General features: G+C 39.5%; 3 protein-coding genes and 1 non-coding gene across 5 annotated transcripts; 3 read left to right on the top strand and 1 right to left on the bottom strand.

Annotated features, from left to right (window-relative positions):
• Positions 1-858: 858 nt before the first annotated feature.
• Positions 859-2948, bottom strand: mrpl32 (mitochondrial ribosomal protein L32). The gene is made up of 3 exons (XM_059339601.1): positions 2767-2948; positions 2356-2552; positions 859-1418 (listed from the first exon to the last, which is right to left on the bottom strand). The coding sequence occupies exons 1-3, from the start codon at positions 2861-2863 to the stop codon at positions 1167-1169; spliced, it is 546 nt and encodes a 181-aa protein (XP_059195584.1). The 5' UTR covers positions 2864-2948; the 3' UTR covers positions 859-1166.
• Positions 2949-3722: 774 nt separating this feature from the next.
• Positions 3723-8877, top strand: psma2a (proteasome 20S subunit alpha 2a). The gene is made up of 8 exons (XM_059340180.1): positions 3723-3805; positions 4333-4409; positions 5466-5598; positions 6128-6250; positions 6362-6443; positions 6760-6833; positions 7757-7814; positions 7905-8877. The coding sequence occupies exons 1-8, from the start codon at positions 3765-3767 to the stop codon at positions 8019-8021; spliced, it is 705 nt and encodes a 234-aa protein (XP_059196163.1). The 5' UTR covers positions 3723-3764; the 3' UTR covers positions 8022-8877.
• A 426-nt stretch (positions 8878-9303) lies between these two features.
• On the top strand, positions 9304-24284 carry LOC131976823 (ATPase family AAA domain-containing protein 2-like). 2 transcript variants are annotated; one of them, XM_059339989.1, is made up of 30 exons: positions 9304-9645; positions 11004-11158; positions 11651-11706; positions 11850-12024; positions 12192-12279; positions 12439-12520; positions 13029-13214; positions 13512-13632; positions 13908-13922; positions 14494-14595; positions 14946-15054; positions 15454-15569; positions 15815-15989; positions 16208-16296; positions 16609-16768; positions 16916-17006; positions 17312-17489; positions 17592-17728; positions 17901-18033; positions 18345-18531; positions 19369-19554; positions 19808-19943; positions 20268-20464; positions 20591-20750; positions 20859-20981; positions 21711-21890; positions 21982-22695; positions 22920-23053; positions 23633-23761; positions 24091-24284. In XM_059339989.1, exons 1-30 carry the CDS (start codon positions 9445-9447, stop codon positions 24121-24123), a joined length of 4548 nt encoding a protein of 1515 aa, XP_059195972.1. In that variant the 5' UTR covers positions 9304-9444; the 3' UTR covers positions 24124-24284. The 2 variants fall into 2 exon arrangements, with proteins under 2 accessions (XP_059195972.1, XP_059195973.1); XM_059339990.1 differs by lacking the exon at positions 13908-13922.
• LOC131977058 (small nucleolar RNA SNORA5) lies at positions 18894-19028 on the top strand. Its single transcript, XR_009394855.1, has one exon. It is a non-coding gene; the product is annotated as a small nucleolar RNA SNORA5 (small nucleolar RNA).
• Positions 24285-24607: the final 323 nt, after the last annotated feature.

Genomic DNA, 24607 nt, shown 5'->3' with positions numbered 1-24607 from the left:
TATTGAAATGTCACTACCAACTCAGCACCAATTGATTTTTATGCAAATAAGAGACCCTTTAAAAACATGATTTTAATCAACATTGTAAAGGTTTTAAAGTTCCTGGTGTGGTTTTATCATAGAGCTTTGGTTATCATTTTAATTAGGGCCTCGGGGCAATCGCACCGAGCACTACTGTTATACTGTGGATTTTTTCTTCTTCCTCTTCCGGATGCAATTTAGTCCCGCTACTAGTCCTACAACTTGAAGAGTTGCAGGACAAATTATATATCAAAACTCGCTCAAAGTGAAGTCGGATCAATGATAGGTATTATGGTTTTGCCAAAAATGCTTTCTGTTCGATGCCAGAAATTCCAGTCCACCTCTGGACCTCTGTCCACCTCTGGGTGCTGCCACTGTCAGGTGTCAGTTAATTCTGCTGATTGCTTTGATCTGATTGCCTTTGATCTTTGATGTGATTACAATTACAGATACACACACACACACACACACATGCGCGTACACTCCTCACACATGCATACACATGCTTCAAACACACACACACAGGTTACTTTGTGATTTTAATTACACACACACACACACGTAACTTTGTGATTTTAATTACACACACATACACACACATGTAACTTTATGTGATTTTAATTACACACACACACACAGACACACATTTTGAGGTTAAAGGGCATAGTTTGAAATGTCTGAAGAATCTCATCATAGTGTACACACACCAGCTGTAGCCCCCGTGGCCCTTTCAGAATTTCCCCAGAGGAAATTTTCTAGTTAATACTATCACTGCTCTGTACCTTGCGTAGTTTAATTTATTTTGAAAGGGTGAACAAAGTAGATACCATAAGGTTATTTTTTTCAAATAATGAATTTATTGTCAAACAGTAAACTATACAGTAAATTTGTCTCGGTCAAAAGTATGACAAACACTTGAAAGATGACAAAAAAAAATGCACATCACACATCAATGCAATAGTCCAGAAGGTTCACAGAAAGAAGTGCTGATCAAACAATTGCTTTGTTGAAACAAAAACAATACATTAGCCTCCTTCATTTACTGGATTACAGACTGGACAGAATATGATGTTTACTACATTACAAAGTATCAGTGTGTGTGTGTGTGTGTGTGTGTGTGTGTGTGACACAGCATTAACAGCGTGTCAATAACTGAACCAGGCAGGCCTCTTCCTGGGCCTCTCCACAATCCTCTTGTCTTTGTCCGCCTCACTTGGTGTTTCACCGTCATACAGGATGACAGTCTCCACAGTCGGGGCCCCCCGTGGGCCGCCTTCCATCGCTGCTATCCGTTTACGAATCTCAGCAGTCTCCTTGCTCACTTTAGCATAACAGAAGCCACACAGGATGTGTTTCTGCTTCAAGTGGCCACACTCCGGACATGACTCGATGTTGGTCTGAGAGAGAGAGAGAAAGTGTGGGTCAAACAATGTTTCTATATTACTCCTGACATATCTGTTCTGCATTTCCTTGTTACTTAGTCGGCAACATATAGACCGAGGCTGACATATGTGTGATCAGCCAACGAGCAGCTTTCAACATTTACTTATAAGTGGAAACAAACACTAAAATAAATCTGTGTTCCATTTCAAGATATTCTGCTGTAACTGAACATTTCTATGTGCAATCTCCACATCAGTCATTCTAAGGGATTTATTATAAACTTTGTGTCTTAAGCAACTTCAGTGCAAAGAAGTCCTCGATTAAACTGTTCACAACAAAGTATGCAGATTTTTTTTTGCCATTTTTGCTTTTATTGAAAGTGATAGATAGAAAGGGGGCGACAGAGGGGAGGACATGCGTCAAAGGGACGTTGAACCCGGGTCCGCCACAGGAAGGACTCAGCCTTAATGGTACGCGCTCTACCAGTGTGAGCCACCGGGACGCCCCCAAGTATGCAGATTATTGAAACCATTTTCTGGACTGATCTGAGTACTAAATACTCATTGGACCATCTGATGCTGAGCAGAATTATTACTAAGGATTATAAAATTAATCATTCCCTGTATTGAAAATGAACTGAATAATATGCAACAGTTATGTTACACAATAAGGGATACTACACAATTGTTAAGTTGACTTTTTTGTTATATATTCTTTATTGAGAGTGAAGAATCTCCACAGATAATCTGTTATGTATATGCATGGGTATTAGAAGTCCTATTAGTTGTGGTAGCTACTAAAAAATAATATTTAAAAAAACTTAAGGAAAAAAATGCTGATATCAAAAGTATTGGGTTTTTTAGGCTCTACAATCAAGTTTATTAATAAACAACAGTTTATTATAGTTAGTTTTTGAAGTAAAATGTCCCTTAGAGAGGATCCAAAGAGTACCTTGACTTTTATCATTTTGCGGGGATCTCTCCTTCTGGTGCGGTTAATCTCTATGGTGCGTCTCTTTTTGGGAGCTGCCATCCACAGGATACTGTCTAGGAGGCCGGGGGGCTGCTCCTGATCCTGCTGCTCCTCCAGCTCATCCTCCCTGTCGAGCTGAGGCAGGAGGCTGGGGACATTCACTGCCAGCGCTGGAGCTGCACACAGGAATAACATTGTTACACTGCAACCCAGGTCAATCAGGTCAACATGAATCCAACCAGGGAAAGGATACAAATGTAAGGAGAGACAGCTGGGGCAAGCTCACAAGCACACAGAGATGGAAGTCAAAGGTAGCGTTTAAACTCTGGATGAAATGCTCAGCTACAGAGCTTGTTAGCTGCCTTCCTGAGCGCCACTCGTCAAACTCACCCAGCTGTCTGTCGAGTCCCGCCGCCTGCAGAAGTCTGCTTTCCACGCGTAGCAAAGAGCACCTGAGATTGTGCACTATAGCGGCTAAATTCATCATTTTTGTTATCAGCACGTTTCCTTTCCGTTCAACATGTCAAACAGCTCACGGTCACTGAGGCTTACTACGTCATCAAACAGCGACAACAAACTATACTTCTTCTGTTTAATTTCCGGCAGGCAAGACGAGTTTACCCGCTTTACTACCATCTAGCGGCCAATTCTCTAAACTCACTATTCAGTGTGTTGAGCTATACAGTCTATGGTTGAGCCCTGGTTGAGCCTATGCGCCCGTATTGTATCTTATTAGTTCTAGGTCTGTTTTCAAAATATCTTGCTTTTTCATACTGTGACATTCAGTTGGAACATATGATTCATTAATCAAATAAATTGCTCTTTTAAAATGTGTCTTAAGGATGTTAAATGAAATTTTCAATAAATATATGTCTTAAATGTTAATGTTAAGAAAATATTTAACTTTTTATATTATAATTTCTTGAAGTTGAATCAGGACATACAAAAATGAAAATTATATTTCTCTCTTATTGCACCACCAGATTACTACCATTGTCTGGCATTCGTCAAATATAATTAATAAATCATTGATAAAGTTAATTAGTATTAACTATTACTATTAAGATGCCTCCTCTCAAAAAAAAAAAAAATCCGGACTGCAACTGTTATGAAAACAACAAAGTCCAGTTCATGTGTAATTCCAATGTCAGAAGGAAAGAAAAGAGGATAAAAGAGGGATATGTGTTTTTTAAGTTATTTTAAGTTAAGATAAGATGGGATAAGATAAACTTTTGGTCTAGCAGCTGTGTGTGTGTGTGTGTGTGTGTGTGTGTGTGTGTGTGTGTGTGTGTGTGTGTGTGTGTGTCTGTGTCTGTAGGTGGCAGTATACACTCGTAAAAGGCATTAACAAGTCTCCAGTCAACACAGAGTAGAAGAAGAAGAACAAGATGGCGGAACGAGGCTACAGTTTTTCCCTCACCACATTTAGGTAAACTTTGTCAAAATTGTCATTAATTTTTAAAACGGCATATAAACATTCAGCTTAGGGGTCGTTGTTCAATAACGCTTTGTTAAAGTGTATTCACGGATTTCTATTTGGAGATGAGTGGAAGGTTTTGGGGGCTGTTGTATTTGGTGCACTGTCATTGCCGGGTAGTGGAATGAATCGGCTAACGTTGATTGTTAGCATGTCGGCTAACGTGTTTATAAATTAAACAATCCGCTGACTCTTTTCCTGCCATACTGACTTATTACCTCACCAAATAGTTGTATGTGTTGGGATATTATCTATTAGACCAAATCAGTTCAGTTTAAAATACTAACCGTGATCTTTTAGAGACTAGCTTAGTTAGCTAAATTAGCTCAGATGAGTCGGTTGTTTTAGCTTTCACTTTCGTCTTTGTGAGTCGTAATAAGTTAAATCATATTTTAAAACTGCAGTAAGTGTTGCCCTGCATATGTTCAGTTGTTAGTTTTTCCACATCATAATGTTGCATCTTGTGTTTCTTCCTGCAGCCCCTCGGGTAAACTGGTCCAGATTGAATATGCCCTGGCAGCAGTAGCAGCCGGAGCTCCCTCCGTTGGCATCAAAGGTATTGAGTCCTGGCATGTGTGGAGCTAATTTGGGTTAAGAATAAGAAACGGTACAACAAGGGCATTTAAACATTTTTGTATAATTTATAAAAAGAAATGACTTGCTTTTCGAATTCAAAATATTTTAAATGGAGAAAGACAATTTAACGTTTGGTTTTTATTAGATGATGCAAGATTATTTAGATAGATAGATAGATAGATAGATAGATATACTTTATTTATCCCAAGCTGGGAAATTACAGCGTAGCAGCAGCATTACACACAGAGACAATAACAGCACAATTAAATAAAAAGAACAACCTAGGCATACTTCAAGCAATAAAATATAAAAATATAATAAAATACAATAAAAATAAAGTGTCTAAAGAAGAGTATGTATTAAGGAGTGGAATAGAATTCCAGTGCAGAATAAATATGAATATACAGTATAAAAATGTTGGTGCTATGAAACAAATAAGGTGCAATGAACAGTGTGCATAAAAAACACAAAGTGCATAGACAGTATGTAATGAACCAGGTTATTATTTGTTATTGTACAGTGTGATGGCATGTGGCAGGAAAGATTTTTTATATCTGTCCCTATGACAGCGGAGCATAATGCAAAATTGCATTCATTAGTAAAGAGTACATTAACTCAGAACTACATCGATTGGATGTAAACAATTTCTAAATTATTGCCAATTCATCTGAATAATTTCTCCTGAGTTAAATGTGGAAAATGCAGAGAGCATCGTGACTTCTGGCAGCATGTTGCTGTGATGCACAACTAGAGTTTCAAATTCTTAAAAACAAATCAAATGTTTTTGTGATACAGCACTGAAAAGTAATGCCACACTTTAGTTTTGCATCCAACATGCAGTATCTTTTCATTGTAAAGAAGGATGTGATATTTATCCAGACAAGTCTGGGCCAACCTCATTGGTGCAGTAACTTAAGCAGTCACCAGCATCCTTAACAGCTATGCGTTATATTTCTGGTTGAAGCTGGTTTTAAATAAACGGCCATTGTTTAGGATCTGTGAAGAGGCCAATTGTGATATTGTCTTTCATTTTCAGCTTCCAATGGAGTTGTTTTGGCAACAGAGAAGAAACAAAAGTCCATTCTGTATGATGAGCAAAGTGTCCATAAAGTGGAGCCCATCACTAAACACATAGGCATGGTGTACAGCGGCATGGGGCCTGACTACAGGTGAGGATTCTTTCTGTGTTAAGAAGGAAAACAAAATAACAGCAGCTTAGATTTCTCTCCTAACTTTCGACTACAAGTATCTTTCTATGTGATGTCCAACAGCATTTAAATGCACTATAAAGGAGAAAATGTTAAGATTGGCTGCACTTCATAAGCAGGCAAAGCAAGTCCAGTGTTTTTAAGTTTTTTTTTAATATAAGAAAGGAAATATCTTGTTGGAGGCTAGTATGTAGTAATGACAGCTTAAGTGTTGTGGGAGTTTCCCAGGCGCGTTCTCTGTGTTTGCAAGTAAAATTTAAAGCTAGTGCTATGCTTTGTACGCACACAAACAGCTACAAGCTATTTGAGATTCATTCATTTGATGTTGTAAGTACAGAGCATATCCATATCTTGTGTGCACAGTATTGAAAAAGACATAATTCAGGAATTTATTGGCCATGTCTGTATTTGAGAAGTCGGAAGATGCCACCAGTCTGACTACTGAAGCTCCTCTGCACAGATTAATTAATGAGTTGTGTCGTCCTTACAGGGTTTTAGTGCGACGAGCCCGGAAGTTGGCACAACAGTACTTCCTGGTTTACCAGGAGCCAATCCCCACAGGCCAGCTTGTCCAGAGAGTGGCCTCTGTAATGCAGGAGTACACACAGTCTGGGTGGGTATACACAAAGATGCACCAATACACACACTGCTTATAGACATATAATCTTTAGATTTCACAGGCAAGGTGTGTTAAATCCAAGATTTGGGATTTTTTTTCTTCCAGAGGAGTGCGTCCGTTTGGCGTTTCATTGCTGATTGCTGGATGGGATGAAGACCACCCCTACCTGTTCCAGTCAGACCCCTCTGTATGTTATATTACTAACTTTAATATTTGTCTTTAATTATTGTGCTCTTTCAAGCCCAACATTTAGTAATTGTTTTCATTTAATGAATATTTGACAGCAGACTTACCCTGCTTTGTTGTAATAATAATAATAATAATATGAACAATAATAATAGTAATCAACAAATCCCTGACATAAACTGATTGAAGGTACAACAAGAACTGCCCTGAAAACTCAGGGCAGTTCTTGTTGTTACCTTCCCCCAACACATCAATACGTATTCCACTCAGTCTGCAGTGTTGAGAACTCTTTTTAATACTCTGTTTTTGACTGGCAGGGTGCATATTTTGCATGGAAAGCCACAGCAATGGGAAAGAACTACGTAAATGGAAAAACATTCCTTGAAAAAAGGTAAGATTTATACTATCAGGCTTTTTTCTTCAATGAATAGAATACAAGTATGTTAGGGACAGCAAAAGTATATAATCTATACTTTTGTTGTCAAGGACAGCAAAAGTATAGATTATATACTTTTGTTGTCTGTAACAAACCTTTCATAAGGGGGGATCCCCAAGAGAAAATGATCATTATTCAGCCCAGTGTGTGGTGCTAGAGAGGTAGGATTATTGCTTCTTGCAAGTTCCACCAGTTAAACACACAAAAAGCAATATATCGTTAAAGGGAGGGGTATATGATCAGGGCATGGTCTTTTTAAAAAAAAAATTAAAAAAAAATTTGGTGTGCTGGGTAGATGCAAACGCTCTGTAAATTTTCCCACCTTTGCCAATCACATGCCTGATAGATGTGGATTTTGATTATTAGGCTGAGCTTGGTTTTAGTGGCCAATCTCCCAAAACAAGTCCTCTTTATGTTCATCATGCTTAACTTCATGCCCAATGACAGTATTTGTTAATGCATATTTTAGAAGTATAATGATGCTTTCAAATTCATGAATGTTTTAGTATAGTCTGCATGGGAACCTTAAAATCTTATAGAGGCTTTACTATCCAATTAATGTAATTTGTAGTTGGAACACAGGGAAAATAAACCAGGATGGTATCTACTTTAATGATGGAAAAGCATGAAACAGTTGAGTGAGTTTTGCATTACTACTATTAAACTCACGTCTTTTACTAAAAAAGAGAATCATTCAACAACAAGCCCCTGACCCAGTTTGGGTTTTGGTGCATTGTTAAAAAACTTTAACAACTTTTAACACACAGTACACCATGAATGCACACAGTTCAGATTTTTGGTGCAGTGTGCTCACAACTCTTCCACTTGATTTGCACTACACAGATTTGTTAGATGACCACTTTGTTTTTGTTCTCCAGGTATAACAATGATCTGGAGTTGGAGGATGCCATCCACACAGCCATCTTGACACTCAAGGTACGACGTTTGCTTTAAGAATAGCCAAGGTATGGAATCCATCTCCTTTTTGTAATTAGTAATTTACACTCCCCTTTCTTTGTGTTTCAGGAGAGTTTTGAGGGTCAGATGACAGAGGAGAACATCGAAGTGGGGATCTGCAATGAGGCTGGCTTCAAAAGACTCACCCCAGCGGAGGTTAAAGACTACCTGGCAGCCATTGCGTGAACACACCTTCCCTTTTAACAGGGCTCTGGCCACATTTCAAGACCTAAACGCACAGTAGCCAACAGTCTCATGCCACATTATTGTTAAACACCAAAGTTGTTCAGATAGAGTTTGGCCACACTGGGTTAGGACCACACTGTTTCGGTCATGAAAACATGAGAGGACGCCTGCCATAACTTAACTGTATTGAGGATTATTGATGCAAGCTGGCTGAATCAGAATCAGCAGCTCATGTGGCTGCCACTCACAACTGTTCTGACTAAGATCTCAGTGGCTGCAAAATGGCAAACTTATGTTATCACATAACTAATTGGCTTTGTTGTCAAATACATACCCTGGTACTGTGAAAAGTGACAGTTGGCTGCTGTGCATATGAAATGAATGTGGGCTCTGATGATTAAAATCTCAAGTCTTTTCATTGAATCCTTCAGTTTTCTTATTTCTCGTTGCTGTTGCAAAGGCAGTTCTATCAGTTTTCACATAAAGCTTTATGCATTTATTTTGAAATTCCATTGTGAAAAATGGCCTCTGGTTTAACAAATTAAAATAGAAATGAGGCTAGAGGCCAGTTATTAAAGACCAGAGAGGGTTCTACTCTCTGGGGGGATTTACTCATCCTGAACATTTTTCCCTAAATCCTCCTGATGGCACTTCATTAGCACTCCTCAAACACTTGGTATGAGGATCAGTAAAAAGGAAGGATGCAATGGAAAATTTGAGATTTTACATTTAGTATCCGGTTGCCTGTACAGCAGTTTTACACAATGTACTTTTTTTTCCAGGCTAGAAACAATTCTAGAGTTTGTATTTTCTCTTCTGTCTCTGTCACTTATTCAAATAAAAGATGGTGAGTTGATGTGGACTCCGTGTTTTGAATTACTATGCTCATGTCTGGAAGTGGTAGTTTGAAGCAACTTTTATTGTTAAATGTTTAAAAGGTGAATATGCTCTCAGTACTTTGTGTACCAAATGAGCGCGCGTTTAGTACGCAGTTTGGAGCAGAGCGCGCTCTAACATCAACCGGAACTTCTTTTAAAATTTTGAACGTATCCATCCGCCCATGTTATACCTATATAAATACCATGAGTGAAATTTAAAGAAAAAACAATGACCATCAAAATGGGCTGCTTTGACCATGTGGTGAAGTTACTAAAATATAAAATTGGTTTAACAACTCTAATTATTTCACAATTTTGCCAAGAGACCTATTTTTCCTGGCGGTAGCTCTTAGCCGCTTACCTCATAACCTCTGATGACGTTTATGGCGCCAGAAATCAAGGGTTTAGTGAGGAGCTTGTGTGTGTCAGCTGGCCGATATTTACCGTTATTCCTGCTATGTTGGCGGCACCGTAAGACATTTTAAGGCTGAGTAGCTCCTGGTGAACTGTCGATCGTGCTATTATAAGGTCTGTTTGAAGTCAAGATGGTGATACTACGCAGCAGCAGCGGCGGTGTAGGAGCTGAGCCGGTGGCAACAACTCCGAAGAGGAGGTCGATGGAGTTGGAAACTAGCTCCGAGTTTCTGTCGCTGCTTCCCGCGTCGCAGAGAAAGTCCGCCCGGCTGTCTCGGTCCTCCCGGGGCGGGGATGACAGCTTCAGCAGCTCCGAAAACAACATCGTGAATGTAAGCATATATCCGTAGACAGCTGGTTAGATGCCTACATCACCATTTGTTTGTTGTATAAATTATCTGTGAACACAACTTTGCTGTGCTAGTTTGGCTAGCTTGCTAGGCTAACTAGCATCATTGTCAGCTTGTGACTTAACGTAGCTGTCACATTTTCTGAATGGACACCCGTAACATTAGTCCTCTCTAACATTTTACTGAAAGTCGTATGTCTATTGGCATTAGCTAGCGGATTCATGTCGAGCGTTTATGCACTTTACAATAAAAAATACAGTAAATAAACAATTTCAATTGAAATGTTTTGTTCACTAGCAGTGCGTTAACGCTTGGTTAATGGACACAGTTGTCAAGAAGCTAAATGTTGTACATGTCATAGTTTGTCTAGAAAAGTGTTGCGTTTGAGTACATGTGGAGGAAGTAGGGGTGTGTTCATTCATTCTTTTATTTCCTTAATCATTTATTAAACTGTGCTCAGACTTATCTGTGACCTCATAACAGAGATCAAATTATTGAATATGTTATATTTACGGAAACCTTTTATTTTCACCGAGGCAGTATTTTATAAAAACAAACTGTAGGGCCATATGCTTTAGTATATACATGCATGGTTGACAAGGATATTACGCTATGTTGTGTATAAACTATTTGCTAGAGTATATTCTAAAAGTAGACTTACTTAATCATATTAGGACTTTATTTCTAATCCATGGACAACACACCACCTTAGACACATAACAAGCATTTTAACAAAATGCCTGCAGAGATGGTGATCAGCAGTAGCAAAACAGTGGTTGAGTGACTGAAGATATTGTCATTTTTTTCTGAGATGGGAATAAGTCTTGAACTTTCTGGTCATGGGACTGTCATTGCCACCAGGCAGTCTGGTTTTAGGAGTCATAGAAATGTATTTAATTGCTTTCCATGAAAACAAATGTATTAATTTAATGAATAATCAACATTTATTCTATCAGGGGACGTTTGTATGTTGTATGGACATTTACAAACTGTAAAAATAGAATTTAAAATCCTATATACAAAAGCCAGAACAAATAAACAGATATGAATGAGGTCACTGATAATGTCACATGTGAATAGGGATGATTCACACTGCTTGCTTCACACTAATAAGTCAGTACACATTGCAAAGTCATGGCGGTAATTGATTTTTAGATGTGCATCCTGTACACTTCAGTTTTCCACAGACCTAGAAGTTGTTCAAAAGTATTCTTCATTCTGGACAATGACTCATGCCAAATTAAATTGACGAAACACTTTGTATGCATTATTTGTATGTGTGTCTCTGTGTGTATATATATATATATGTAACAATAATAATAATAATGTGACTGTGTCAGGGGCATGCTGATATGAAGCAGGACGATGGAACTGGACACCATCACTCTCCGAGGACCAGAGGACAGAGAGTTAAATTAGAAGTCTCTTTTGGTGAGATGGAGCCGAAGACCAGCTCCCCTGTGAATGAAGACAACTCTGAAAGAGGATGCCTCAGGTAATACAGGCCCACTCATTTTAATATTATTTATACTTTTTAACCAGCTATTCTCTAATGGGTATGAGTGTGAGAACTGTCATCCTGGCTGTGAAAAATCATGAAATTTTCCCTGCAAATTTTCCATAAAATGCCCTCAACCTACTTTCCCAAGCAAGTAAAAAACATTTTGACTCGGTGTGAAAAAGCTTGTGTGAAAAGATTATTGGAAACCTGAATATTATTGATTGTCTGGAATATTTTTAATTGTGTATGTTGGCTGTTAGCAACATGATCTACATTTTGGACCGAGGTATCACTGAAAAAACCCTTTTCCGCAATAAATTCTCCAGACAAAAGTTAGCCATGTCAAATTTGATGTAAATTCCATGTTGGAGGTATTTAACATTCTTGCAAAATTTGTGGACAGACTATGCACATTTCTATTACTCAGATAATGAGTATATACATGAGGAATTCATTTTTTAATTTATATGCCCATCTTCTCTACAGGAAATCTTCCAGGCTGCAGAGAGAGGGAAAAGCATCCAGTGGCAAGCAGCAAGCAGGTACTGTTTGCTGCAGTGTCATTTCTTTACAAAGCGCATTGAGATCTTACTTTATATAGCACACACAATGCATGTTGAGCAGCGTTTAGTTTTTAGTAGGGTCTGTACTAATAAGTTAACAAAAACCGCTATCAATGCCCCAGATGTTCCAGATGAGTTGGAGGGGTCATCTACTCCCAAGAGGAGCCGCTTTAATCTACAGAGCAGAGAAGGGGAGGAAGAAGAGGAGGATCGTTCAGTGAGACGTAGTTCCCGAATCACCAGATATAAACTGGATTCCCGTAACCAGTCTGTGCTCTATGACCGCCTCATCACCAAGTGAGTTCAACAACATCCACTCCAGCTTCCTTTGGCTCCTACCTCACTGCTTCAGTTTGAAATAGACTTGATGTATCACCTCAAGTAAATCTAACACAGGGACTGAAATATGCAGAGGACAATGGGTATGGATTTTGATCTGATAAGTCTTTCCTCTCATTGTACAGTACTGCTGAAGCTGTTCTCCAAAAGATGGATGACATGAAAAAGATGAGACGCAGACTGAGAAGCAGAGATAGAGACGATGAACAGGAGGTAATATCCCATTCAGGAAACTTAACTTCCTCAGTTCTAGCTCTGCATTGTGTAATCGTAGTGTTAATGTTGATAGGAGGTGATTTTGCTGTTTGATAATGTGTAAAAAACCTTCTGAACTGTAAATTAATCAGCATCTGACCTGTTTCCTCGGACCAGCTCGGTGTGTACACCAGAGGCAGAATGACGAGGTCTCTGAGGACAAATGTGGAGAGTAAAGACACAGAGGAGGAGAACCAAGGTGAGATGGATTTGGTTTAACAACCTTGTAAGGTAAATAGTCGGAGAATGCTTTATAAAGCATGCTGGTCAACAATGAATTCTGAGTTTTATTCACCTGAGGGCGGCCAGTTACTACAGGCCAAGCATACTAAAGACAAAGGAGACTCCTGCATACACAAATGTGTTTTCTTTATCTTTAGTTCTGGTGGCTATCTCTGTGTAACTTCATCAAAGGCAGAAATATATTTTGTTTCAAGAGAGAATAATTCTGCCCTCATTGGCACTGGTGCTTTTTGCAGAATAAGATGCAAATCCTTTTCAACCAACATTGAGTTAAATACAAGACAAAGACAAGATATTTATAGATCAAACAGATTGTTGTTGTTTTTTTTTAATATAAACTATAACTTCTGAATCTGATGCATTCTGTTTTTGTTTCTGTTTTACTGTGTCATAACTTCTTTGGAATGAGGTTGTAAATACCTAAACTGGGCATGGAAATCCCTTTTCCTTTCTGTAATTAACAGGAGGGGATGATGATGATGATGATCAAGATGAAGAAGAGGAGGAAGACAGGGAAGATGATGATGAGGAGGAGGAGGAAGAAGATGATGAAGACGAGGATGGCGAGGATGATGAAGAAGAAGATAATCAGAGGCGTTATGACTTCAGACAGCGAAAGACTGTGGTTCGCTACCAGGCCCCACAGGATGGTACTGCTTTTGTTTAGCTGGGTCACATTGTTTAAATGGCAGATATTCTCACATGTGAAAAGCTTGAAACACTTAAAAGTTACAGTTGGTCCTTAATGCAAAGTTTTTTTATTTCTTGGTTTTTGTTTCTATCAAAAATAAAACTGATCAGGCATTCATTAATTACTTTAATAATTTGTGAAAGCTGTCAAATTGTCGTTATAAGCTTACTCTGTAAAATACTGCACTTCTACAGTCCCTGTTAGCATTTTATTAAATCTGACAGAGTTTGAAGACATATGGTGGCTTTCTCCTCAGAACCCAGAGAGCCCAGGAAGCGCAGCATGTACTTCAAGGACCACTCGTCTCCGACCAGACGCAGGTTTAGATTCAGCTCCACAGCCCCACGGAGCCCCTACAACAGGAGAAGAACCAGCAGGTTTGTATGTCTGCATTGGCCATTCACTGTAAAGGGATCTTTTTTTTCCTCAGCAACACTTTTATTGTTATTTTAGTGTCAAGTTATCCTTATGAAATACTGTTAGACCATACTGTAGCAGTCAGAGAAAGTGCTCTGACTAATACAGTGTCTAGAAAACCCTTGAGGGCCATAGTTCTGTCTCTAATAGCCATTAGTATTATCAGTGCATGTTAAATCAATCCCAAAATTCCTCTCTTTCCTCTTTTTTCTGATTCTCTTCATCCCACCCTCAGGAGTAGTTCTGAGAGGTAAGACCCTCACTACTTGTCCATGTTGTTGTTTATTTATTAGTTGGTAGTTTGTTTTTGGGGTACTGTCCATCTTTGGTAGCACTGTAGCTGTTCGGGGGTGTGGCACATTTGGGTGACAGTGTACTTGACAATGTTACAATGAGCCTTTATGGCAAAATCTGTAAGTAAAGCCATCCTTGTTTTTTGTTCAGGCCATGTCTTAGTCAGGTTTCATATGTGGTGATGGTGTCATTTGTGGTTGGATGAGTTACCCCTTACTTGTTGTTGCTTTTTTTTCTTACTTTTTTTCAAATGCATGCAATATAACTGATGTATCAGTAATGTGTATATATGAAAAACGAAGTATTGCTAATTAGTGAGTTATAATGATGTTGTTTTTATGTTTAGTTAAAGTTAGTTTTTCAAACTTAGCTTCAAACTCACTAGTGCCCCCTTTTCTTGCAGCTAAGGGCAACAAAAAAAACCTATTAGTAGCCAAAAAAATCACCTAAATGCTGTTTGGGTTCTTCTCTGGCGTTAAGCTGGTCATAATGATACAGAGATAACGTTGCTTCTTTTGTCTTCGCAGAAGGAGACATGCAATCCACAGTAGTGACTCCACTTCCTCATCTTCAGATGACGAGAAATTCCAGAGACGGAGAAGTAAGAACAGGAGCAGGTCGGTCAACAGGTGAGAGCAGCAGCAGCTTTTACAGAGAGCAGGTATCTAAAGCTATCAGCTATCTAAAGAACATGGGTGGAACAGAAAGGTTTAAAGAGTAACTATTGTACAATAATTGCAGTATGTCCAACACATTTACAATTTTCAACCAAAAAATGTTTACTGTCCCCATCTTACTCATTTATGTGGTGATTCATGTAAAGATGGATGAACAGATAACTCAGAAATTAAAGATGCCTTGTGTTGTGTTGTGTTTTGTTGTGACAACATTTTGCATGTTTCCATTACCCATTGTCATATTGTTTATGGAATAAAATGAATCTAAACTGGTGTTTTATGTTTGTATGTTTTTCCTGCAGATGTCTGCCTATGAACCTTGTGAAAGAAGACCTGCTGGGCATCCAAAAGGACAGGATGAAGATTGGCGCAAGCCTTGCTGATGTGGATCCAATGCAAATCGACAAGACGGTAAGATGCATTGATGAAAGAATAGTATGCTCCCCATGTACCACCAGTAGTATTTTCAGTTAACATGCTGTAGTATTTTGATCGCATAATGTATGATATTTACATTAATTAAATTAAAAGACAAAAACATTTCAGAGATTGCTTCACATACCACTAGAGGGAGCTAGTTAGCCACCTGTAGTAACCATTCCACAGTTTGAGAACCAGCACATTATCACTTCTAAATAAAAATAAATCAACTGTAAGCCTCTTTCACTTTTGAATGGTAATTACAAATGAGAAAAACAAAGCCTTGTATTCTTGTGAACACTATACTGATGAATGGATGACTGGACAGTTTGTAGGCAAGTAGTAGAATTCTGAGCAGACAATCTAAATATAACACTATTTGTCATCCAGGTGCGGTTTGAAAGCATCGGAGGTTTGAGCAGACACATCTCAGCGCTGAAGGAGATGGTGGTGTTCCCTCTGCTTTACCCAGAAGTCTTCGAGAGGTTCAAGATACAGCCTCCCAGGTAAACAATGTGTGTTTGTTAAAAAGTTTAAATGTGATAATATGGTTTAGCATTTATTTGAGATTAATGTGACTCAATATCTCATTTACTTAAATGTTGTGTTATGAAACACCAAAAAAAAAAAAAAAAAGGCATTTGGCAGTTGGAATATTCTGTTCACACACATCAGTGGAGAGAGCTTTGTCATCATAGCCGGCTTACACCAGCACATTTTTTGGTCAAACTTTATTTTCTTCTTTCTTTAGGGGCTGTCTATTTTACGGTCCTCCAGGCACAGGGAAAACCCTGGTAGCCAGAGCCCTGGCCAATGAGTGCAGTCAGGGTGAGAGAAAGGTGTCTTTTTTCATGAGAAAAGGAGCTGACTGCCTCAGTAAGTGGGTGGGAGAATCTGAAAGACAGCTGCGACTGCTTTTTGATCAGGTAAACCAAACTCTTCATCAATGCAAAGTATAGTTTTTGATATAGATAGAGATTGTCAGATTTTCTTCTTTTCTCTGTTGTAAGCATGATTTGTTCCTGACTCACTTTAACTCACTTTATTTTGAAACATTAACTTGTAGATTAAGTTAAACTAAGCACATGCCTCTACATTATCAAGTATCAGGTCTATAGTGTGCAACTGGTTCAATTGTTTCTAGGCATACCAGATGCGTCCCTCCATCATCTTCTTTGATGAGATTGATGGTTTGGCTCCAGTCAGGTCCAGCCGTCAGGACCAGATCCACAGGTGAGCACCCCTGTTCTTATGTTGCACACCTTAGTGTGGGAATTGTAGGATGACTAGCAAGTATAAAATGTACAGAGCGGAATATGAAAGCTTCAGTAGCTTGCAATGATAAAATCAGGGTTAATCTTTTTCAAGGATACTGTCATACTGTCCTTGAAAAAGACAGCGTGCTGTTGCAAGCAAATAGTAGTCACTACAATCCAACATAATCAATTTGGCTCAGTTCTCTGAAGTTATATCCTCTTTAATACCAAGAGATGGTAAAGACCAGTTAGAAAATATAATCTTTGAGTGATTTTTCTGTCTCTGTAGTTCCATTGTGTCTACCCTATTGGCTCTCATGGATGGATTAGATGGCCGAGGAGAGGTTGTTGTTATAGGAGCCACAAACAGACTGGACTCCATTGACCCAGCTCTGAGAAGACCAGGGCGCTTCGACAGAGAGTTCCTCTTCGGCCTGCCAGACAGAGAGGTGAGAAACTATTTATTCCCTTTAATGATTGTCAGAGATTTTAAAAAAAGAAAAGCGATTTGTGAGATGATTTGGGGCTAAAGCAGTAAAAGCCTTTGCTTGAAAATATTGGACCTGAACTTACTGTGATCTTATTTTGTATGGCAGGCGAGAAAGGACATTCTGAAGATCCACACCAGACAGTGGACTCCACCACCCTCTGACACTTTTCTGGAAGAACTGGCAGATAAATGTGTTGGTATGTGTCCATATGATGAACAGCTCTGACAGCTTGAAATAATACACATCTAGCTAAATGTCCCCAGTACAAACATTTGCATTAGATTAAAATTGCCAATACTGTAATTTACACTCAATACAGAGAAAGTATTATTATTATATATACATAATGAACATAAAAAACGAATACACAACCACACACAAAAAACCTGTGTCTTATAAAAAGAAAATTCTCTACCTCCATTCAGATAATTTGTGCAGGTAACACCTACAACTACAGATTGCATACTGATTGTCTACTATCTATCTCTGTTTGTTTGCAAGGTTATTGTGGAGCAGACATCAAGGCAGTGTGTTCAGAGGCTGCCCTGTGTGCACTGCGGCGTCGCTATCCACAAATCTACTCGTCATCACAGAAACTTGTGCTTGATGTCAACTCCATCGCGATCACAAACAAAGACTTTATGTCCGCCATGTCCAAGATGGTGCCTGCTGCCCAGAGGTATAACAAATCTAACGTTTTTTCCTGAGTGCAACATTATGTTTCCAGTGCCTGATTCTTGGATATGACTCTAGTAAATATGATGCTGATTGTGATTCTTAGGGCAGTAGTGTCACCAGCCAAGGCCCTGATACCTGCCATTCGTCCTTTGCTGAGTGCCACCCTGCAGAGCATCCTCCACACTGTCAGCAGACTGTTCCCGCATGCTGAGCAGGGCTTAAAGAGGAAGAGAGAACTAGGTGAGTCCTGTCTTTTTCTCCTCTGTTTAAGATTAATTTATTCTGTCACTTGTCTGTTCTGTTCATAGTCATGGTCTTGCATTCCTTCATTTAATTTAACAAATTGTTTTCCCCTTTGTCCAGAAGAAATTACATAGGAGAGGAGTAACTGCTATTCTGTGTTTCTTTCCAGATGTGGCCTGTGGTGTGTCTGAGGATGACCTGATGTTCAGTGAGGATGAGGCCTCAGAAGTCTACTCCAATGGACAGACCTCTCAATCCCAACTCAAAACAACCACCGTTAATGGACTCCTCAACCTCAACAGGTTGGTTAGCCATTATTTAAGTTATGCAGGGGTTCACATACCTCATTGTTCTTTCAGATTATTATTGTCTTTATTAATGAATATTCTTACATTATTTCTAATCAGAAGTCTTAGTGGGAAAACACTGCTGCTGTATCAAGTATTAACACTATGTAGTGTTGTCTTACTTCTATTCCCTTCATTTTGCTTTACTCTAGAGGTACTGTGAGCTGTCTGGTGTCCCAGTGACCCAAATCTTTTTCAGCATCTTTTTGGCAAATTAATGAGCCCTTAGCTACCCATCTCAGTGTCTCTGTAATCTCTATGTGTAGGAGTGTGCTCAGCCACCCCACCTCCTACCGCCCCAGGCTGCTGTTGGAGGGAAGACCAGGCTCAGGTCAGAGCTCCCACCTGGCTCCTGCTGTCCTTCATGCCCTGGAGAAATTCACAGTGTACACACTGGACATGGCTGTGCTGTTTGGTGCCAGTGCAACTGCACCGGAAGAGACTTGTGCTCAGGTAAATGAGATGGCACTATGACAAGTCAAGTCAAAGTCAAGTCAAATTTATTAAACAAAGCACATTTATAATCAACTCCAGTTGAGCAAAGTGCTGTACAGAGTAGACCAGAGCAGGTAGTTCAAGTTCACAAATAACAGAAGCACAGGGTACAACAGTACAGCACAAAGAGAAAAAAAGAAATCATACACTAGAGAATAACAGTATGCAAAGTAATACACTGTTAAATTATTATTTATGTACATATTCAGAAATCAATCATGTGATGTCTTCCGGTTCTGCATTTGCATTTAAACAGACCCAAGATCCATAAAATGAGGCCTCACACAGAACTGAATTAAACTAGAGGTTGTTTCTACTCTTGCAGCCTTGTCAAATTCAGTGTGTTCTTTTCAGTGGACATCACTGGCCAAAATGGCTGCCACAGTGACTGTAGTTCATGGGCCCCACCTCCTTACACCGTGGGCAGTGGGGATAAATATGTACTACAGACAAATACTGGCATAAGGATCTATATTGATTGCAAGGGTGAATGAGCCATAGCATTACCAAAAGTAATTTTGAAAGAGTTGTTTAGTTATTACAGCCAGCGGTCAAATAACATTGTTTTTTCAGTTCACTGGACTGATTGTTTCAGCATTAGTTTAATGCCACTGTACAATCCCCTCTCCACTCTCTAATGTCCTCATCATACCTTTGATTTATGCATTTAGCCTTTATCATCCCGTCAAATGGTTTTGTGAGAGTTCATCTGTTTGTGTTCTGTATACTCATCTGTTGATTTAAATCCAGTTTTGTACATATCCATACCATATGTTAATGTTATATTCTCTGCAGATCTTTGTTGAAGCAAAGCGGACCTCACCCAGTATCCTGTACATCCCTCACATCGGACAGTGGTGGGAAACAGTGGGCCCGGCCTTACGAGCCACCTTCCTCAGCCTGCTCAGCTCCATTCCTGCCTTTGCTCCTATACTGCTTCTGGCTACGTGCAACCTGCAATATGACCAACTCAGTATGGAGGTATGGAAAGAGGAGTGATACACTGTTGACAGCATTTATGAAAATAGCTTTGGAGTGAATGTAAGATTTCAATAGATCTATATGTATTAAATAAGGACTCCCTTGAAAAAGAGGTTCTTAATCTCAATGGGATATTCCCTGGTTAAATAAAGGTTAAATTAAAAAAAAAAATAATAATAATTGTTTCTTACAGCTAGAGAAATACTCCTCATCAAGTCTTGAAGTCTCCCGCCTCTCACTTTTCTTGTCTCAGGTGCAGGAGTTGTTTCGGATGGAGTATGGGGAGGTTTTACATGTCCAGGTCCCCACCAGCAGAGAAAGAAAAAACTTCTTTGAGGATCTTATCCTCAATCAGGCTGCCAAGGCCCCTGCCTCAAAAAGAAAAGCTGGTGAGAAATAGATGAGTATGGTTATAAAATACAGATCCAAGCTAGCTTTGTGTGATCTAAAGCGGGCTCTTGAAGAAAAATGTCTACATAACAGCAACACAGGATAATGAAAGATAAAAGATAAATGTATGGGATGTTAGGGGCAGAGAAATGATGCTGGTATTCACATCCAGTCCAAATAGATCAGGATACAAGACACTTCAGGTGGAGGATGTTAGAGAGTAGGCAGAGAAGTTAGTAAGGATATCTGAGCACCGAACGTTTTGTTGTGTAGTACCATGTTAAATTCGGCTCTTACTTTGTGTGGGTCTGTCATTTCTTCAGTACTCAATGCATTGGAGGTGCTTCCTGTTGCTCCTCCGCCTCCCCCACGTCAGCTGACAGAAGAGGAGATCCGACGATTGGAGGAGCAGGAGGAAGACACCCTCAGGGAGCTTCGCCTCTTCCTCCGCGATGTCACCAACCGCCTGTCTCAAGATAAGCGCTTCAAGGCTTTTACAAAGCCTGTGGATTTAGAAGAGGTAGCTTTTCCATTATATTCTATTCTCTCATTTATATTCCCCAATAAAGACTTTGTACCATGTCTTCAGTTTGATCGCCTTTCCCCACCATTGCACTCTCAGCAGCCTCTTTGTCATGGGTTTTAGGTGCCAGATTATGCTGAGGTAATCGAGAAGCCTATGGACCTGTCCACAGTTCTTGCGAAGATCGATCTCCATAAGTATGAGACGGTGAAAGAGTTCATCCAAGACGTAGATCTCATCTGGAAGAATGCCCTTGAATACAACCCAGACAGAGACCCCTCAGGTACACAGCGATCAGCAGAAGACATATATACTCATAAAATCCTGTATCTTTGCTTTTGCATTCTTACTCATTTGAGTGTGTGCATGTGTACGTGCTTGTTTCCTCCAGACCGTCAGATCCGCCACAGAGCGTGTGCATTGAAGGACACCGTCCATGCTATCATCAGAGATGAACTGGATGAAGATTTTGAGAAGATTTGTGTGGAGATGAAAACGTCGCGCAGCACAAGGGGTGAATGCTATGTGGATGCATGCATACATAAAGTTAGATGGCAAATGTCACATGATTAACATTGTCTCAGGGATTACAAAGACTGTTGGTGTGAACCCAGTTTTAAATTATTAACCAGTATAGATAACTTTAATTACCCAAGGACTGACTGAGCTTAGTGACTATTGTATAGTTGGTTATTTTGAAAACTTTTACCAAGTATCCTGCGCAAGTTTATGCTTTCAGCTTGATACTATATTCCATTTCAGTTCCCCTACTCACCTGTTTTGTCATTTAAAAGTGCAATTTGTAAGATTTGACCAGATTTTTATTTTCAAGCATTCTAAAAGTAAACTATTTTTATCAACAGAGTGTGTAGAAGTCACAGTGTTGACGTTACGGCATGCTAATGAGCTCGTCCTGACCCGTACTGTCTTTTAATACCACTTGTGCCTCAAGAGGCTTTAGTAACTAACTGTAGTGTCCAATCTACCATCAAGAAAAAATGAATGAGTAGAAGTAGTTTCAATATTAGCTGCACAGCAGTAGGCAGCTTTAGTTTACGACTACAACTAAACTTTAGACCCCCACGCAAACTGAGAGAGAGATGCCGTGTTTAATAGACTGTTGCAATGGTTCCTGGCCTATTTAGCTTCTTTTAAGCAGAGATAACTTATTCAGCGGGGCACATGAAGTTCAGTTTCAGAATGAATAGTTCTTCACAAAGTTGCATTCTCTTTTTTTACACAGCCTCAGATTGCTCCACTGCCCGGTTTGCTCCCTCCTTCTATCACGTCCTTCCTAAACAGTCCAAATCTCCTGCTGAGGCCAATATCGCTGACATGACTCCAAAAAGAGAGCCAGCTAGACCCACAGCTGCCATCACTCCCAATACAAGTACCTCTGCTGTCACAATGCCTAAAAATACAGGTAAGAACTACTGTCGATAACAAAAATGTTAATTATTATCTACTTAAAAGAACTATCACAAAAACATCTTTATCCCCGTTTGTTCCTCCAGCCAAGAAAAAGAGAAGGCGGAGGAGTCGTTGGTGCTCTGGTGTCATTGCAAAGAGGAAGTCCTACTCTCCTCACACGTCCAGAGATGATTCACACTTGGGGTCTGATGAGGAAGAGGAGGATGGGGATGATGAGGAGGAAGTTGAGAAGGGTGATAAGGGTACTGGAGGAGAGGAAGATCAAATGGTGGTTGATGTAGAGTCAGGGCCTGCAGCAGCCCAGGAAGATAGTTTTGAGCTCCCTGTGAAGGAGCAGGACAGTCAGGAGGGAAGAAAGGAGACAAATCATGCTGCTGATGATAAAGTTATCCTTTGTGAAACAGAAAATGATGACCAGACACAGAACGAAAAAGAAAAGGTGGAGAAATCTATCATAGATCAACTGGCACAGTCAGAGGAAAACAAAATGGAGACAAAGGCAGAAAATGAGAACAGTGAACCCATTTCAGTGAACACTAACAAGGACAGCCACACTGAGACAGAAGGAGATACCCAGGGGCAATCCAACACAGAGGAGAGCAGTGGAACTAATAGCCAAAAGCTGACACAAACTGAGACTGAGAAATGTCTAAGTGTAATGCAGGCAGATGACAGGAACAACAAGGTAATTAATGTAGAGGAGACAGAGCAGAAGAGCCCTGCTGAACCAATGGAGGTGGAAGCAACAGATATCTCAACCACAGAAGCTGTCAGAGGAGAGGAGGACACAGGCACAGGTTTGATATTAATACTGTTTTAAACTTAAAGCTTTGTTCTTTAGTTTAAACTGTAGAAAAACTATTAAGAGAAATTACATATCTAGTCCAATAAAAACAGAGCTGCAGGAAGTCCGTGCAGTGTTTCTAAAGATAGAAAGGTGCAATCCCAGAGTGAATGTGTCAGCAGGCCGTCAACTATTATAGTGGTCTAATCACTTTGTGCACATGTTTATGTGTCTCAGAGCGGAGTGTGAGGCCGATAACTCGGGCTCTGAAGAACGCTGTGCTGCAGCAGCAGATGGTTGATGTGGACAGAGCTCTGCAGATCCTGCACCACGAAACTCCTCCTCTGGTGGTCGACAGGGACAAATTAAAGGTTTGTGGAATACAGTGGCTGTCTGTCGTATTTTTTAGTCTTTTTGTAGTTACTGGTCAGATGGGTTTTCTGACTTCCAGTACCAGTGAAATTCCATCTCAATACCCAGTTTGATAACACTATAAATAAAACAAACATGTAATTTTATACTTCCTGACCTCCAGAGACAGTATGAAATATCTGTACGGTAATGAACTCTGGCATTCGTCCAGAATTCATAGAATCTTTGATACATCTGTACATCGTTTTATCTGTCAGTTTCTCTCCTCTTTTTAAAATGTCTTTGTGTTACATAGAGCAGGGCTTTACACACATCATCCGGTGGACTTTTAGCAGTGGGAAAGCTCTGTGAATTGTGGCAATGGGCACCCCCAGTTCCTCACAGTACTGGAAACAAGCCCAGTCATGCTTTCAAAATACAAGCATGAACTTGGCACCAAAGTATTGGTTATAAGGCTACTTTACGCTGTCCTTCACTCATCCTGACCTCTTGCGCTTTTTCTCATTAGGATGGAAGTTTGACAACTAAAAATGTAATCTGCATGTCCTTCCTCTTTACCTTTGTTCCTATTTCTTCAGGAGCTGTTGGAGAGAGTTGTGACCAAGACTGAAGGCTATGAGGTCTACAAGCTGGAGAAACTCTACGCTCTGCTCTGCCAGAGCATCTATAGACACAGACGAGACTACAACAAAACTTCACTAGTACAGGTTAGTTTTGGGCAATACTCATGAGCAAATGTAGTCTTTTTTATTTGAGATATTGTAACATGTCATAGCAAGAAAAGCACAAGTTTAGCCAGTATCCTCGCTGATAACCCTAAATAAGCCTTTAAGCCCAACAGTGAGGTCTTGATACATGTCAAAATATCTAATGAGGTTTTTTGAGTTTTCTCATGTTTTATTATTGCAATATTTAAGAGGAATGAATGCTGATGATTATTAGAATATAGCCAGTGTTATTCAGTATTAACTTAATTGTCCAAATGTACCATCATTTTAAAAATCTAATGTCCTTTCTGCTCTTCTCATTTGCTTAGGAGTTGGAACAAGAGATTGAAGACTTCTGTTGACTTTTCTACAAGAATATGATTTTTTAAAAACATTTTAATCCTGTCAGCTATGTAAATATACATTAGTTATATTTTCATAGAAATCTACAGGCACCTCTATTTGTGCATTAGCTAAATCTTTGTATTACCTCCTTTGTTTATATTTAATTAAATGAGTTTCCTCTAAGTGTTGTTGTGTGCCTTTTTATGTGATCATCATGTCATAGCTTAACTTTAAGCAAACCCTTTATTTATTTGGCACCTACAGTGTGCAGGGGATATGCAGTATTTTATAAGAAATATCATGATTGCTTCTGGAAACATCAGTTATCCTCTTTTCTGCTAAAGGATCATACATATTACAGATTTGGCATTTGGTAAATGGATGATTTTCATTAAGGGAAGTGTGTGATCATGGGCTTTTTAAGGCTCATCCATTTGGAGTCTAAAACCAAAAGTCCCTCAACTTGAAGTTAAGTTTTTTTTTCTGGTAGTTCAGCTCCTG

Source organism: Centropristis striata, chromosome 8 (genome assembly GCF_030273125.1).
Source record: "Centropristis striata isolate RG_2023a ecotype Rhode Island chromosome 8, C.striata_1.0, whole genome shotgun sequence".
Classification (NCBI taxonomy): domain Eukaryota; kingdom Metazoa; phylum Chordata; class Actinopteri; order Perciformes; family Serranidae; genus Centropristis; species Centropristis striata.
The sequence above is the reverse complement of the archived record's forward strand: the minus strand, read 5'-3'. Positions and strand labels throughout refer to the sequence as shown.

Excerpts from the sequence above, each read along its gene's own strand:
- mrpl32 (XM_059339601.1), bottom strand. The coding sequence starts at position 2,863 with ATGATGAATTTAGCCGCTATAGTGCACAATCTCAGGTGCTCTTTGCTA. Across the intron at positions 2,553-2,766 it reads GGGACTCGACAGACAGCTGG|CTCCAGCGCTGGCAGTGAAT; the intron begins GTGAGTTTGACG and ends TCCTGTGTGCAG. Across the intron at positions 1,419-2,355 it reads GCAAAATGATAAAAGTCAAG|ACCAACATCGAGTCATGTCC; the intron begins GTACTCTTTGGA and ends TCTCTCTCTCAG.
- psma2a (XM_059340180.1), top strand. The coding sequence starts at position 3,765 with ATGGCGGAACGAGGCTACAGTTTTTCCCTCACCACATTTAG. Across the intron at positions 6,251-6,361 it reads CAGGAGTACACACAGTCTGG|AGGAGTGCGTCCGTTTGGCG; the intron begins GTGGGTATACAC and ends TTTTTCTTCCAG. Across the intron at positions 6,444-6,759 it reads TGTTCCAGTCAGACCCCTCT|GGTGCATATTTTGCATGGAA; the intron begins GTATGTTATATT and ends TTTGACTGGCAG.
- LOC131976823 (XM_059339989.1), top strand. The coding sequence starts at position 9,445 with ATGGTGATACTACGCAGCAGCAGCGGCGGTGTAGGAGCTGAGCCGGTG. Across the intron at positions 11,159-11,650 it reads TCTGAAAGAGGATGCCTCAG|GAAATCTTCCAGGCTGCAGA; the intron begins GTAATACAGGCC and ends TCTTCTCTACAG. Across the intron at positions 14,596-14,945 it reads AGGAGCAGGTCGGTCAACAG|ATGTCTGCCTATGAACCTTG; the intron begins GTGAGAGCAGCA and ends TTTTTCCTGCAG.